Source organism: Mobula hypostoma, chromosome 15 (genome assembly GCF_963921235.1).
Source record: "Mobula hypostoma chromosome 15, sMobHyp1.1, whole genome shotgun sequence".
Classification (NCBI taxonomy): Eukaryota; Metazoa; Chordata; class Chondrichthyes; order Myliobatiformes; family Myliobatidae; genus Mobula; species Mobula hypostoma.
In genome coordinates, this window is record NC_086111.1 from 71,504,206 (window position 1) to 71,518,756 (window position 14,551).

Genomic DNA, 14,551 nt, shown 5'->3' on the forward strand with positions numbered 1-14,551 from the left:
TCTTATATGTTCATACAGGGAAAATATGCGCTGTGTGTTTAGTAGCCAAATGTAACTTAAAATGTTATGATGCTATTGACTTATATAAGTGACTTATAATTGACTTATCACTATATTCATGTGAGGAAAATATGCGCTGTGTGTTTAATATTAAGTTCGTTAGATAAACCCTTTTAGAAATGAAATTGAGGGTATTAGTCACTTATAAGTGACTTATAGAAACATAGAAACATAGAAAATAGGTGCAGGAGTAGGCCATTCAGCCCTTCGAGCCTGCACCGCCATTTATTATGATCATGGCTGATCATCCAACTCAGAACCCCGCCCCAGCCTTCCCTCCATACCCCCTGACCCCCGTAGCCACAAGGGCCATATCTAACTCCCTCTTAAATATAGCCAATGAACTGGCCTCAACAGTTTCCTGTGGCAGAGAATTCCACAGATTCACCACTCTCTGTGTGAAGAAGTTTTTCCTAATCTCGGTCCTAAAAGGCTTCCCCTCTATCCTCAAACTGTGACCCCTCGTTCTGGACTTCCCCAACATCGGGAACAATCTTCCTGCATCTAGCCTGTCCAATCCCTTTAGGATCTTATACGTTTCAATCAGATCCCCCCTCAACCTTCTAAATTCCAACGAGTACAAGCCCAGTTCATCCAGTCTTTCTTCATATGAAAGTCCTGCCATCCCAGGAATCAATCTGGTGAACCTTCTTTGTACTCCCTCTATGGCAAAGATGTCTTTCCTCAGATTAGGGGACCAAAACTGCACACAATACTCCAGGTGTGGTCTCACCAAGGCCTTGTACAACTGCAGTAGTACCTCCCTGCTCCTGTACTCGAATCCTCTCGCTATAAATGCCAGCATACCATTCGCCTTTTTCACCGCCTGCTGTACCTGCATGCCCACTTTCAATGACTGGTGTATAATGACACCCAGGTCTCGTTGCACCTCCCCTTTTCCTAATCGGCCACCATTCAGATAATAATCTGTTTTCCTATTTTTGCCACCAAAGTGGATAACTTCACATTTATCCACATTAAATTGCATCTGCCATGAATTTGCCCACTCACCCAACCTATCCAAGTCACCCTGCATCCTCTTAGCATCCTCCTCACTGCTAACACTGCCACCCAGCTTCGTGTCATCCGCAAACTTGGAGATGCTGCATTTAATTCCCTCATCCAAGTCATTAATATATATAGTTGACTTATCACCTATATTCCGGTTGTGATTAACACCCTCCCCCCGGTTGGCCAGACCGCAAGAATATTGTCAATATTAAACCGGTCCGCTGTGCAAAAAAGGTTGGGGACCCCTGTTCTAGCTAGTCTTCCTTCCCCATCCCTCACCTTTTTATTCTGGCATTTCCCCTTGCCTTTTAAATTCTGAAGAAGGTACCCATCCTGAAATGTCAACTGTTTATTCATTTCCATAGATGCTGCCTGATCTGCTGAATTCCTCCAGCATTTTGTGTATTGTGAGGTTAGGAGTCCACCTGATTGTACAAGGGAACTATTGTGCATTAAGGACACAACCTCACAATCTACCTTTTAATGGCTTGCTCCTTACTTCCTGCTTGCACTGCAATTTTTCTGCAAATGTAACTAACACAACTGCATTCTTTTATTGTTTTCCCTTGTACTTAGTGTACTGATGTGATGAATGAATTGATCTGTATGGATGGCATGTAAAACAAGAGTGTTTCACTGTACATGTACATGACAGTAATAAACCAGTTTTACTATTCTCCGTTTTTCTTGATCAGGTTACTGGAGCAGGGACTTTACAGTGACATTTCCTTCCTAGTTCATGGTGAGATGTTCCGAGCCCATCGCTGTGTGCTGAATGCACGCTCGACGTATTTTGCAGAAATGTTTCAGACTAAGTGGAAGGGAAAGAAGGCGATAGCCCTTAAGCATCCGCTGGTAAGTTAATGCATTGTTTACCCGTGCAAATAATTCATATCTCAGAACAGTTGTCATGGATTCATAGAGTACTGCAGCACAGGAACAGGCCTTTTGGCCCATGTATTATTCAAAGTATTATTCAGTCTAGTGCCATTGATCTGCACCCAGACCATTGTCCAAATTTCTCTTAAATGCTTAAGTGCTGCATCCACCACTTGTGCTGGCAGCTCATTCCTCACTCTCACCGCCTTCTGAGGGAAGATGTTCTCTCTCAGGTTCCCCTTAAATATTTCACCTTTCACCTTTAACCTATGACCTTTAGTTCTCATCTCTCCCAACCTCAGTGGAAAAAGCCTGCTTGCATTTACCCTATCTGCACCCCTCATAATTTTATATACCTCTATCAAATCTCCCCTAATTTTTCTACATACCAGGGAATAAAGTCTTAACGGTTAAGTCTTATGGTTGGGTTGCATTTCTAGAAAGTGGTCCACATCATGAGTTGCCATAATGCGAAGCTGCATCATAGGCACATGCAACAAGAAATGCAGGTTGAAACAGAATACGTATATTTTTTTAAAAATTTAAAAAATTCATTTATTCATTCTCCATAAATTTTGTTGGAGCAATTTTTTATTCTGATTTTTGCTGATTCAGATTTTTTTGCTAGTAAATATAAAGAGGGTAAATGGAATGTTGACATCGAGTGTCAGAGGGATTGAATTAAAGTGGCCTTCATCAGTTGTGGGATTGAGTTTAGGAGCCGAGAGGTAATGTTGCAGCTATATAGGACCCTGGTCAGACCCCACTTGGAGTACTGTGCTTGGTTCTGGTTGCCTCACTACAGGAAGGATGTGGAAACCATATAAAGGGTGTAGAGGAGATTTACGAGGATGTTCCCTGGGTTGGGGAGCATGCCGTATGAGAATAGTTTGAGTGAACTTGGCCTTTTCTCCTTGGAGCGACGGAGGATGAGAGGTGACCTGATAGAGGTGTATAAGATGATGAGAGGCATCGATCGTGTGGATAGTCAGAGGCTTTTTTCCCCAGGGCTGAAATGGCTAACATGAGAGGGCACAGTTTTAAGGTGCTTGGAAGCAGGTACAGAGGAGATGTCAGGGTTAAGTTTTTTACGTGAAGAGTGGTGAGTGCGTGGAATGGGCTGCTGGCGGCGGTGGTGGAGGCGGATATGATAGGGTCTTTTAAAAGACCCTCTAGATAGGTACATGGAGCTTAGAAAAATAGAGAGCTGTGGGTAACCCTGGGCAATTTCTAAGGTAAGGACATGTTTGGCACAGCTTTGTGGGCCAAAGGGCCTGTATTGTGCTGTTTTTTTTGGCTATGTTTCTAAAGAGAAAGAAAGTTGTGTTGCAATCATACAGTGTACTAGGAAGGCCACACCTGGAGTACTATATACAATTCTGGTCTCTTTACTCTGAGAAAAGACATACTGGCTTTGGAGGCAGTGCAAAGGAGTTTCTCCAGGCTGATCTGGAGATGAGGAGATTGAGTCGCTTGGAGTTATACTTGCTGGAATTCAGAAGAATGAGAAGGGATCTTATAGAAATCTCTTTTCTATTATTATGAAGGGATTGATAAGATAGAGACAGGAAAGTTATTTATACTGAAGTGAGACTAGAATTAGGAAAAATAAACTTAGGGGAATAATAGATTTAGGGGAGTAGGTTTACGATAGAAATGAGGAGAAAATGCTTTTCCCAGAGAGTAGTGAATCACCGGAATTCTCTGCCCAGGGAAGCAAAAAAGGCTAAATATATTCAAAGTTCAAAGCAAATTTATTATGAAAGTACATATATGTCACCATATACAACCCTGAGATTCATTTTCTTGTGGGCATACTCAATAAATCTATAGAATAATAACCATAATGAAATCAATGAAAGACCACACACACTTGGGCGTTCAATCAGATTGCAAAAGACAACAAACTGTGCAAATACAAAAAGAAAGAAATAATAGTAATAATAAATAAATATTAAATTAGACACAGATTTTTATGTAGCAGGGAAGTTAAGGACTATGGGGTTAAGGCAGGTAGGTGTGGCTAAATCCACAGCCAGATCAGCCATGACCTTACTGAATGACGGAACAGGTTCAACCAGCCAGATGGTTGACTCATGCTCCTCTTATTGTTTATATTCTTCCGTAAGGGTGAATCTCCAATACCTGAACCTCCATAATGTACCAGTTACTCAACATTGTCAGCTTTTTTTGATAATAACTTTCAGATTTGGCAGAATAGGACTCTCTTTTTGGATGATAGTTGAATTTGAATTAAAACTGTGGTCATTGACCAGTAAGGTCATGCATATTCCATTCCTCACTTACTCTTGCAAAGGTGCTGTTGACTTGTTCTCGATTTAGTTAGTCTGCCATCTGGTGGTTATTTTATTCATGCCTGTCTAAAACTGGGAGAGATCATCCACTCATCTGTCATCAGGTTGTGTGGTTGGTGGAGAATGGAGAGATGAAAGGAGCAGCCCCTCTTGGAATACTGAGAAGGCAGGGCAGGAGATGTGTCCAGTTGTAGAATTTTGTTCAAGGTGGTAGAAAAACTGAATTAGAATTAGTTATTGCCACATCTACTGAGATACAGTGAAAATCTTTGTTTTGCATGCTATCCAGACAGATCTTTTCATTACATCAGTGCACTGAGGTACCACATTATCAGGTCCTATGGTGAGAGACCCTCACCATCCAGTACATGCCCTCTTCTCATTACTACCATCAGGGAGGAGGTACAGGAGCCTGAAGACCCGTGTTCAACTCTTTAGAAATGGCTTCTTTCTCTCTGTCATCAGATTTCTGAACACTACCCTTTTTGCATTATTTATTTATTTATATATATATTCTTATTCTAAAACATAGCATTTTAATGTATTTCTGCTGCAAAGCAACACATTTTGCAATGTATGTCAGTGATAATAAACCTAATTCTGAATCTTGTTGAAGGTGATAAAAACTGAATTGCAATCGGTTTATTACTGTCTCAAGTACCAAGGTACAGTGGAAAAACATTGTTTTGCATGCCATCCATACAGATCATTTTATTGCAACAGTGCGTTGAGGCAGAACAAGGAAAACAATAACAGATTGATCTGTTGAATATGACGGGAGGTGAGGTGGAACACAAGGACACTGCAGTTTCAACAGATTGCAGATAACTCTATAACGCTGTAGCAGTTCTTCTGAAGGTTACCCATGTAATACTAACTCAGTTTTTCCTCGCTTTATTGCACTGCTGATCTGCTGTGTGTTCCCGATACAGTTACTCAGTATCAGAGACCGAGCACTTGAATAGTCAAGGCACAGGAGGATATGAATCAGGTGGGCAAAATGGTCAGCATGGGCAAAGTGGGCCAAATGGTCCATTTCTCAACTGTATGACTCTAAGAGTAGGATTGCCCACCAATGATTCCTGCTCTGACCTGACCTGTATTTCATACTTTGATGTGACCCTTGGTTTTTCTGTCTTTCTCTAACTGCATTTATTAAACTAACATCTAGATAGCTTCTTCACCACTTATCACCATAACAATTTCGCCTTTTCTTTGTCCTTATGCACCCCTCTCCCACCGCCTCAGCAACTTAAAACTGTAGTTTCCTCTCTTTCCTAGTTCTGAAGAGTAGACTTAAACACAAGAGATGGCTGGAAATCTGGAGTGACAGTGCTTGAGGAACTCAGCAGGTCAGGCAGCATCTGTAGAGAGAAATAAAGAGCCAACTTTGCAGGCTGATGAAGGGTTTTGGCCCAAAAAGCATGTTCTTTATTCCTCTCCACGGATGCTGCCTGACCTACTGTGTGTTACTCTGATGAGTAGTCATTGAGCTGCACTATTAAATCTGTTTCTCTTTCTGCAGATGCTGCCTGACCTGCTAAGTGTTTCCCGCATGTTCTATTGTAGCCAATTTCTAGTTTCTGCAGTTTTTAGGTTTTAAATGCTTGATAATGCTAGATTATTTATTTTGCCAGAGTAGCATGAAAACAAAGTACATATGTTTTAAATGTAAAATCTTTCTCTCTTTCACACAGATTAATCCAATGGCCTTCAGGGCAATTCTGCAGTATTTATACACAGGTATGGAATACTAAACTTTGCACGAATATATTTATTTATTCAGATACAGCACAGAATATGCTCTTCTGGCATATTTGAGCCATGCCACTCAGTAACACCCAATTTAATAGGACGATTTACAATGACCAATTAACCTACTAATTAGTATGTTTTTAAACTGTGGGATGCAGCTGGGGGACCCGGAGGAAACCCATGTGGTCACGGGGAGAACGTACAAACTCCTTACAGGGAGCAATGGGAATTGAACCCAGGTCACTGGTGCTGTAAAATGTTGCTCTAACCACTCCGCTACTGTACCACCCTAATACTTGGAACTCAAATACTTGGAGATACTCGAATATAGGTGATAACTGTGACTCAGTACTGTTGCCTTTGAAACAATGGGTTGTGCATTCAAGTTTTACACTGCTAGCCATTTGACCAAAAATACTGTTGCATATTTTAGACTTGCTCCTGAGGGAGGGGTGCTCTACATTTAAAATTCAGAAGTTCGAAGTAAGTTTATTATGAAAATATGTATATATCACCACATACTACCCTGAGATTCATTTAAAAGCTACACACAAAGCCTGACAAACGACCAACGTGCAAAAAAAAATACAATATGTGCAAGTATTTAAAAAAATAATTAGTACCTGCATCCTGAGAACATGAGTCATCAAAGGTGAGTCCATAGGTCAGTCACAGAGAAGTACAGCACAGAAACAGGCCTTTTGGCCCATCTGGTTCATGCCGAGACCATTTAAACAGCCTACTTCCATTGATCTGCACTGGGATCATAACTCTCTATATTCTTACTGTCCGTGTACCTATCCAAACTAATCTTAAATATTGAAATTGAACACACATGCACCACTTGCTCTGGCAGCTCATTCCACACTCTCACAGCCCTCTGAGTGAAGAAGATTTCCCTCATGTTCCCCTTAAACTTTTCACCTTTTACCCTTAACCCATGACCTCTGGTTGTGGTCCCACCCAACCTCAATGGAAATAACCTCCTTGCATTTACCCTATCTATACCCCTCATAATTTCATATACCTCTATGAAATCTCTCAATCTTCTATGTTCTAAGGGATACAGTCCTAACCTATTCAGTTTTTCCTTATAACTCAGGTCCTCCAGACCCAGCAACATCCTTATAAATTTTCTCTGCACTCTTTTCAACCTTATTTACATCTTTCCTGTAGGTAGGTGACCAAAATTGCACACAGTACTCCAAATTAGGCCTCACCAGTGTCTTATACAATTTCAACATAATATCTTATCTCCTGTACTCAATATATTGATTTATGAAGGCCAAAGTGCTGAAAGCTTTCTTTACAACCCTTTCTACCTGTGACGCCACTTTCAATGAATTATGGAGCTGTATTCCCAGATCCTATCTTCTACCATACTCCTCAGTGCCCAGTGTGGAAGGTCGTGGGATCAGTTCAGAGTTGAGGTGAGTGAGGTTATTCACGCTGGGTCAGGAGCCTGATGGTTGAAAGGTAATGACTGTTCCCACGCACCCCTCATATAAACTCTTCTCCCTCCTGCTATCTGGAAAAAGGCACTGAAGCATTCAGGCTCTCATGACCAGACTATGTAACAGTTTCTTCCCCCAAGCCATCAGGCTCCTCAATACTCAGAGCCTGGCTTAACACCAACCTACTATACCCTCTACTGTGCCTACTGTCTTGTTTACTATTTGTTATTATTTATTGTAGTGCCTGCACTGTTTTGTGTACTTTATGCAGTCCTGGATAGGTCTGTAGTCTAGTGAAGTTTTTGTGTTTTTTCTTAGGTAGTTCAGTGTAGTTTTTGTATTGTTTCATGTAGCATCATGGTCCTGGAAAACGTTCTCTCATTTTTACTATGTCCTGTACCAGTAGTTATGGTTGAAATGACAATAAAAAGTGACTTGACTTGACTTGACTTGAACCTGGTGCTGTGGGACCTGAGACCCCGTACCTCCTTCCATCCTTCAGGAGAGACAAGCCTATGTGCAGTCTGTTTCCCACCCCCACCTCCAAACCTCTCACAGATGAATATAAAGGATCTCCTAATTAAAAGAGAGAAGTGTTTTCCACAATGTCCTGAAATGATATTTTTCTCTGTCTACAATTTACACATTGCTGTTTTTGAAAGCTTGCTGTGTACAATTTGGGAGCCTGCAGACTGGAGGCTTGGAGGCCTGCCCTAGATTTGGAGGACACTCTGAATGTGTGTGGGTGGGAGGGACGAAGGGAAGGGGTTTGTTTTGTTGCTTGTTGTGTTCTGTGCTGTTCTGAGCACTGTGAGCTTGCTATGGTGGCGGAATGTGTGGCGACATTTGGCGGGATGGCCTCAGCACATCACTGGGTAGCGGTGGTTGTTAACACAGACGATACGTTTCACAATACACTCTGTAGCCCCTTCATTAGGTACAGGTGTGGAACCCAAAGTCGCCCTTTGCTGCTGTAGCCCATCCACCTCAAGGTTCGATGTATGGTGCGATCAGAGATGCTCTGCTGCACACCACTGTTGTAAGGTGTGGTTATTTAAGTTATTGTTGCCTTCCAGTCAGCTTGCTTATCCACTCATCCATCTCTCCCTCCCTCCCTTCCTCCTCTCCACCCCCCCCCCAACCTTTCTGGCCCTTCGAGCCATATCGCCCTGATTTAATCCTAACTTAATTTACATGACCAATTAACCTACCAACTGGTACGTCTTTGGAATGTGGGAGGAAACCAGTGCGGTCATGGGGAGAACATACAAACTTCTTACAGGCAGTGGCAGGAACTAGTCCGGCCATCTCCTCTGATCTCTCTCATTAACAAGGCATTTTTGCCCACAGAACTGTTGCTTACAGGATTTTTTAGGTTTTTTTTGGCACCATTGTCTGTAAACTCTAGAAACTTCTGTGCGTGAAAATCCCAGAAGATCAGAAGTTTCTGAGATACTCAGTCCTCTCCATCTGGCACCAACACTCATTCAAATAGCAAAGTTACTTTGATGATATTTTTCCTCGCTCTGATGTTTAGTCTGAACAACAACTGGACTGCTTGACTACGTCTACATGCTGTTATGCATTGAGTTGCGATTTGATTAAATATTTGCATTAATGAGCAGCATGTAGAAACATAGAAAATAGGTGCAGGAGTAGGCCATTCGGCCCTTCAAGCCTGCACCGCCATTCAGTATGATCATGGCTGATCATTCAACTCAGAACCCTGTACCAGCCTTCCCTCCACACCTCCTGATCCCTTTAGCCACAAGGGCCATATCTAACTCCCACATTAGATGTGTATCTAATAAAGTGGCCCTGAATGGCATGTTTCAAAATACATGTGATAAATAGCTGAATATGATTCTGGTTGTTATTCTGACGCTGACAGAGTGATTTTACTTCAAGTATGCTCAAATAAGGAGAGAAACATTATTTAAATGCATACTTAAAAAACTGATATTCAGCTGTTTATTGATTACAGCTCAGTGTTCAACACCATCATACCCTCAGTACTAATCAACAAGATCCAAAACCTGGGCGCCTGTACCTCCCTCTGCATCTGGATCCTTGACTTCCTCACTGGGAGACCACAGTCAGTGCGGATTGGAAACAACATCTCCTCCTCACTGTCAGTCAACACCTGTACACCTCAAGGATGCATGCTCAGACCACAGCTCTATTCTGTCTATACCCATGACCATGTAACTAGGCACAGCTCAGATGCCGTCTATAAATTTGCTAATGACACAACCTTTGGTAGCAGAATTTCAGATGGTGACGAGGAGGTGTACAGAAGTGAGGTAGTTCAGTTGGTTGAGTGGTGTTGCAACAATAACCTTGCATTCAAAATCAGTAAGTCCAAGAAATTGATTTTGGACTTCAGGAAGGAGAAGGTGAGAGAAGTCAAGATGTCAACAGTGGAAAGGGTGAGCAGTTTCAAGTTCCTGTGTGTTAACATCTCTGAATATTTATCTTGGGCCTAACATGTTCATGTAATTACAAAGAAGGCAAGAAAGCAGCTATACTTCGTGAAGAGTTTGAGGAGATTTGGTATGTTACCAAAGACTCTAGCAAATTTCTACAGATATACCGTGGAGAGCATTCTAACTGGTTGCATTACCATCTGTTATGGAGGGACCACTGCACAGGATCAGAAGAAGCTGCAGAGGGTTATACATTTAGCCAGCTCATCATGGGCATTAGCCTTCCCAGCATCAAGGAAAATAGTCTTCAGAAGACTATCTTCAAAAAAAGATGCCAAGTCATTCTGTCAGTGTCAAAAAGATGGTATCTGTCACCTATGACATGCCCTGTTCTCATTGATACCATCAAGGAGAGGGTACAGGAGTCTGGGTGCCACGGTAGCATAGTGATTAGCGTGACACTATTATAGCTTGGGCGTTGGAGTTAGTTCCGATGTCATCTGTAAGGAGTTAGTATGTTCTCCCTGTGAATGCGTAGGTTTCGTCACGGTGCTCCGGTTTCATCCCACATTCCAAAGACCTGCCAGTTAGTAGGTTAATTGGTTATTGTACATTATCCCATGATTAGGTAAGGGTTAAACAGGAGGGTTGCTATATGGTGCGGTTTGATGTGCTGCATCTCTAACTGAAATAACTAAAGCACACACCCAACATTTTTGCAACACCTTCCTCCCTTTCGCCATCAGAATTTTGAATGGACAATGAATCCATGTACACCACCTCCCTATTTTTTGATCTCTTTTTGCACTATTTATTTAATTTAACTTTATATATACATTTCTTAACGTAATTTATAGTTTATTTTTATTATGTATATAGTGTACTGCTACTCCGTAACAACAAATTTCTCAACATAGATATTAAACCTGATTCTAATTCTGATTCTGAGCTTTATAAAGCAATGTCATAGAGTCACAGAGCACTACACCATAGAAACAAGCCCTTTGGCCCGTCTAATCTGTGCTGAACTGTTATTCTTCCTCATCTCATCGACTCACATGTGGGCTGTGGCCTTCTGTATCCCTCCATTCACTGATCTATACAAACTTCTTTTAAACGTGGCAATAAAAACTGCCTCCACCATTTCCGCTGGCAGCTTGTTCCACACTTGCACCACCCTCTGAGTGAAGACGTTCTTTCTCAGGTTCCCCTTTAACATTTCACCATTTACCCTTACAGACATCCCACCCTGCAAAAACTGATTTCAGGGAGGTAGCCCCATCAATTTGCGGGAGACTCCCGGAACTTCCGGGAGAGGTGGGATGTCTGCAATAGAGTAGCTCCTTAGCAGCCAGCCAGCTAGTTTAAATAATGTTAGCTATGCTAATGAACGAATGACACCTGTTAAACTCACCTCAACACGTCTTTTATAGTCTTAACCCACCATGGGCAATAGAAAAGTCACTGTTGCAAACAGTGCAGCCAGCAACACTGTCATTATTTTGACCCCTATTAGGCAGGGGTACACTTTAGTGTAGTCTGGGGTGATGTACATTTTATATTTTCTTTTTTTTTGGAACACTCTGCCATGGCGTGCTCTCTCTCGCTCTCGTCGCTCGCGCGCTCTCTCGTGCTCTCGCTTGCTTTCTCGCGTGCTCTCGTGTTCTCCCTTGCTTTCTCTCTAGCTTTCTCTCTCGCTCTCTCGCTTGCTTGCTCTAGCGCTCTCGCTTGCTTTCTCTCGCTCGCTCGCTCTCAAAAAAATTGATTTCCGTGATATTGTATGTAATTTGCGGGCATCAGAGAGCCACTATTAATATGCGGGAGACTCCTGGAACTTCCGGGAGAGGTGGGATGGCTGCCCTTAGCCTGTGACCTAGCTGTAGCTTCACCCAATCTCATTGGAAAAAGCCTGTTTGCATTTGCCCTATCTGTACCCCTCAAAACTTTGTATCCCTCTATCAAATCTCATTCTCCTGTGCTCCAGGGAATGAAGTCCTAACCTATTAAACCTTTCTCTATAACTCAGGTCCTCAAGTCCCAGCAACAAGTGAGGATTGATGACAGAAAGCCAGCATGAATTTGTTAAATGCAATTATGTGCAAGTAGGCTTATCGAGTTTTTGATCAAGTAGGAAATGAGGGAAATGCAGTTAATATTACAGTATATAATGTGAGCTTTCAAAACACATTTAATAAGATGCAACATAATGGAGCTGTCATCAAGATGGAAGGCATGGAAATGGAAGAGCTGCAGAGCGTGGATAGCATATTGACTCCTTCTGCAGTTCTGAATTTGTAATACATTCTGTATTGTAACTTGTACAAACATCTGTCTATCAAAGCCCTTTGTAAATATGAAGACCTTTTAAATTAATTTTTTTAGTTTTCTGCATTAAAGAGAATAATTTTGATTTCTGTTTCTTCCCTTTTTAATAGGCACCTTAAATTAGTGCTGTTCCAGTTGACTTCCTTAGACATTATTTTTACCAAGATTCAAGATTGTTTATTGTATTTTTTTAATATACGAGTGTAAAGAAGAATGAAATGATTGTTACTCTGGATATGCTGCAGCATTAAAAACACAATATGCATAAAGAACACAATAAAAACACAATATAAATATAAAAGCACTCCTATAAAAGACAATGTACAAGTAATTGTTATATACAGGACTGATTTTACGTACATAAAGTGATGCTAGATGATCTGTATGTGGCGGCAGTGTGTTGTAGGTGGGTAAGTTGTTGATCGGGCTGATGACTTTGGGAAAGTAACTGTTTCAAAGAAACTATCACAATCTGGTCATTACAAAAAAGTTTTATAATAAATTTCTTGCTTTTGCATTTATGTTTATATTTATAAAGCCAAGAGTCTCCTAGATAGGCATATTGATGAAAGAAAAATGGAGGGTTATGTGGGAGGAAGGGTTAAATGGTCAAAAGGTCGGCACAACATTGTAGGTCGTGGGACTTGTACTGTTCTACATTATGTTCTATGTTATAATGCTGTGTGCATTTTAAAAATATCTTTACCAGCTCAGCATTTTACCTTCAGCAATTTTCAAATCAAATCAAATCAAGTTTAATTGTCATTCAAACCATACATGGATACAGCTGAATGAGACAGCGTTTCTCTGGAGCCAAGGAGCAAAAACATACATGCGCATTCAAAATAATGAGAAAGGAAAAAAAGAACATAGTGATGTAAGAAAACAAATTGTTAGACCGAAGTTCCTGAACGAAGTCCCGCAAATTGATGGTTCCTGGCCGTCCAGCCTGTAATTCCACTGATCCACCACTAGAGGGCAGCATTAGAGGCCACCCCCAACTGAGCCTGGACACCACACTACCCCGCAAGCCGGGGGACTGAGGCTTGGTCCAAGTTGTCTCTCCACCAAACAAGTGAAGCAGGCCTGACACAAACAATGTACAACAGGGTCTTGGACGCTGCCTTCACGCCAACTCGAAGGCACAAACTCTGGTGCCTCTGAGTGGTATGCATGGTCTGCATCTTCATTTTCTTGTTTCCACAGGCCGCCTAGACATTGAAGTAGAAAATGTGGAAGATTTTAAAATCTTGGCAAAGCAGTGCAAATTAGAAGAGCTTATCAGTGAAGTAGAAAGGAAATGCAAGAAAGTGTACGAGTTTGGTAAGTTCTTGCAGTATTCAATGTACTAAATCACTGAAATCTCCAAAACAAAATATGTTTTCTTTAGCCATAAGAAAACTGGAGGGCTATGTGGGAGGGAAGGGTTAACTTGATCTTTAGCCAGAGGGTGGTGAATCAGTGGAATTTAGGCAAATGGTGGTTTATCTGGAATTCATCGCCACAGACGGCTATGAAGGCCAAGTCATTTGGTATATTTAAGCAGAGGTTGATAGGTGCTTGATGTGTAATGAGGTCAAAGGTTATGGGGAGAAGCAAGAGAATGGAGTTGATAATAAATCATATATAATGGAATGGTGGAGAAGACTCGATGGGCTAAATGGCCTAATTCTGCTTCTATGAATTATAGTCTTTGAGTCAGTTAAACAGTTGGCACAACATTGTGGGCTGAAGGGCCTGTACTGTGCCGTACTGTTCTGTGTCCTATAAGCTTCCTTGGTTACAGAATCTGAAGATAAAGGTAGCATTTTATTACTTGCAGGATCTTCCAAAGTGCTCTGTAATTAATATATCACTGTTTTGTGATGTAGGGAGTGTGATGGCTAATCTGCAGACAGCACTGTCCTTTATGTGATCAGATAATTAAAGTCAAAGTCAACTTTATTGTCATCTGCACAGGTGCACTGAAAATCTTACTTGCAGCAGCATCCCAGGCAAAGAGCATCAGATAAGCAGCATTCTTGAGGAAAAACATAACTTCAACATAAATTGTACATGACTTTTTACTAGGAAGTACACAATTAAATTCAACAAAGTCTATTTTGGTTTGTGGTGAAGACATTTTTTCCCAATGTTGGAGAATCAAGAACTCAGAGGCCATAAGTTTTAGGTGAGAGGAGAAAGATTTAAAAGAGAATTTTAGGGACAATGTTTTCATACAAAGGGTGGCACATATGTGAACTGAGCTTCCAGATGAAGTTGTTGAGCAAATACAGTAAGAACTTTTAAGAGACAGTGGACAGGTACGTGGGTAGGAAAGGCTTTG

The 14,551-nt window shown here is 41.4% G+C and overlaps 1 protein-coding gene across 4 annotated transcripts in view; it reads left to right on the top strand.

Moving 5' to 3' along the window:
* Window positions 1-14,551, top strand: part of abtb1 (ankyrin repeat and BTB (POZ) domain containing 1) — an 89,448-nt gene that overhangs the window by 35,754 nt on the left and 39,143 nt on the right. For all 4 annotated transcript variants that reach the window (XM_063068238.1, XM_063068237.1, XM_063068236.1 and 1 more), the window contains 3 exons: window positions 1,767-1,926; window positions 5,963-6,008; window positions 13,432-13,548. In XM_063068238.1, the coding sequence (XP_062924308.1) occupies window positions 1,767-1,926; window positions 5,963-6,008; window positions 13,432-13,548 (323 nt within the window). The remainder of the gene's footprint in view (window positions 1-1,766; window positions 1,927-5,962; window positions 6,009-13,431; window positions 13,549-14,551) is intronic.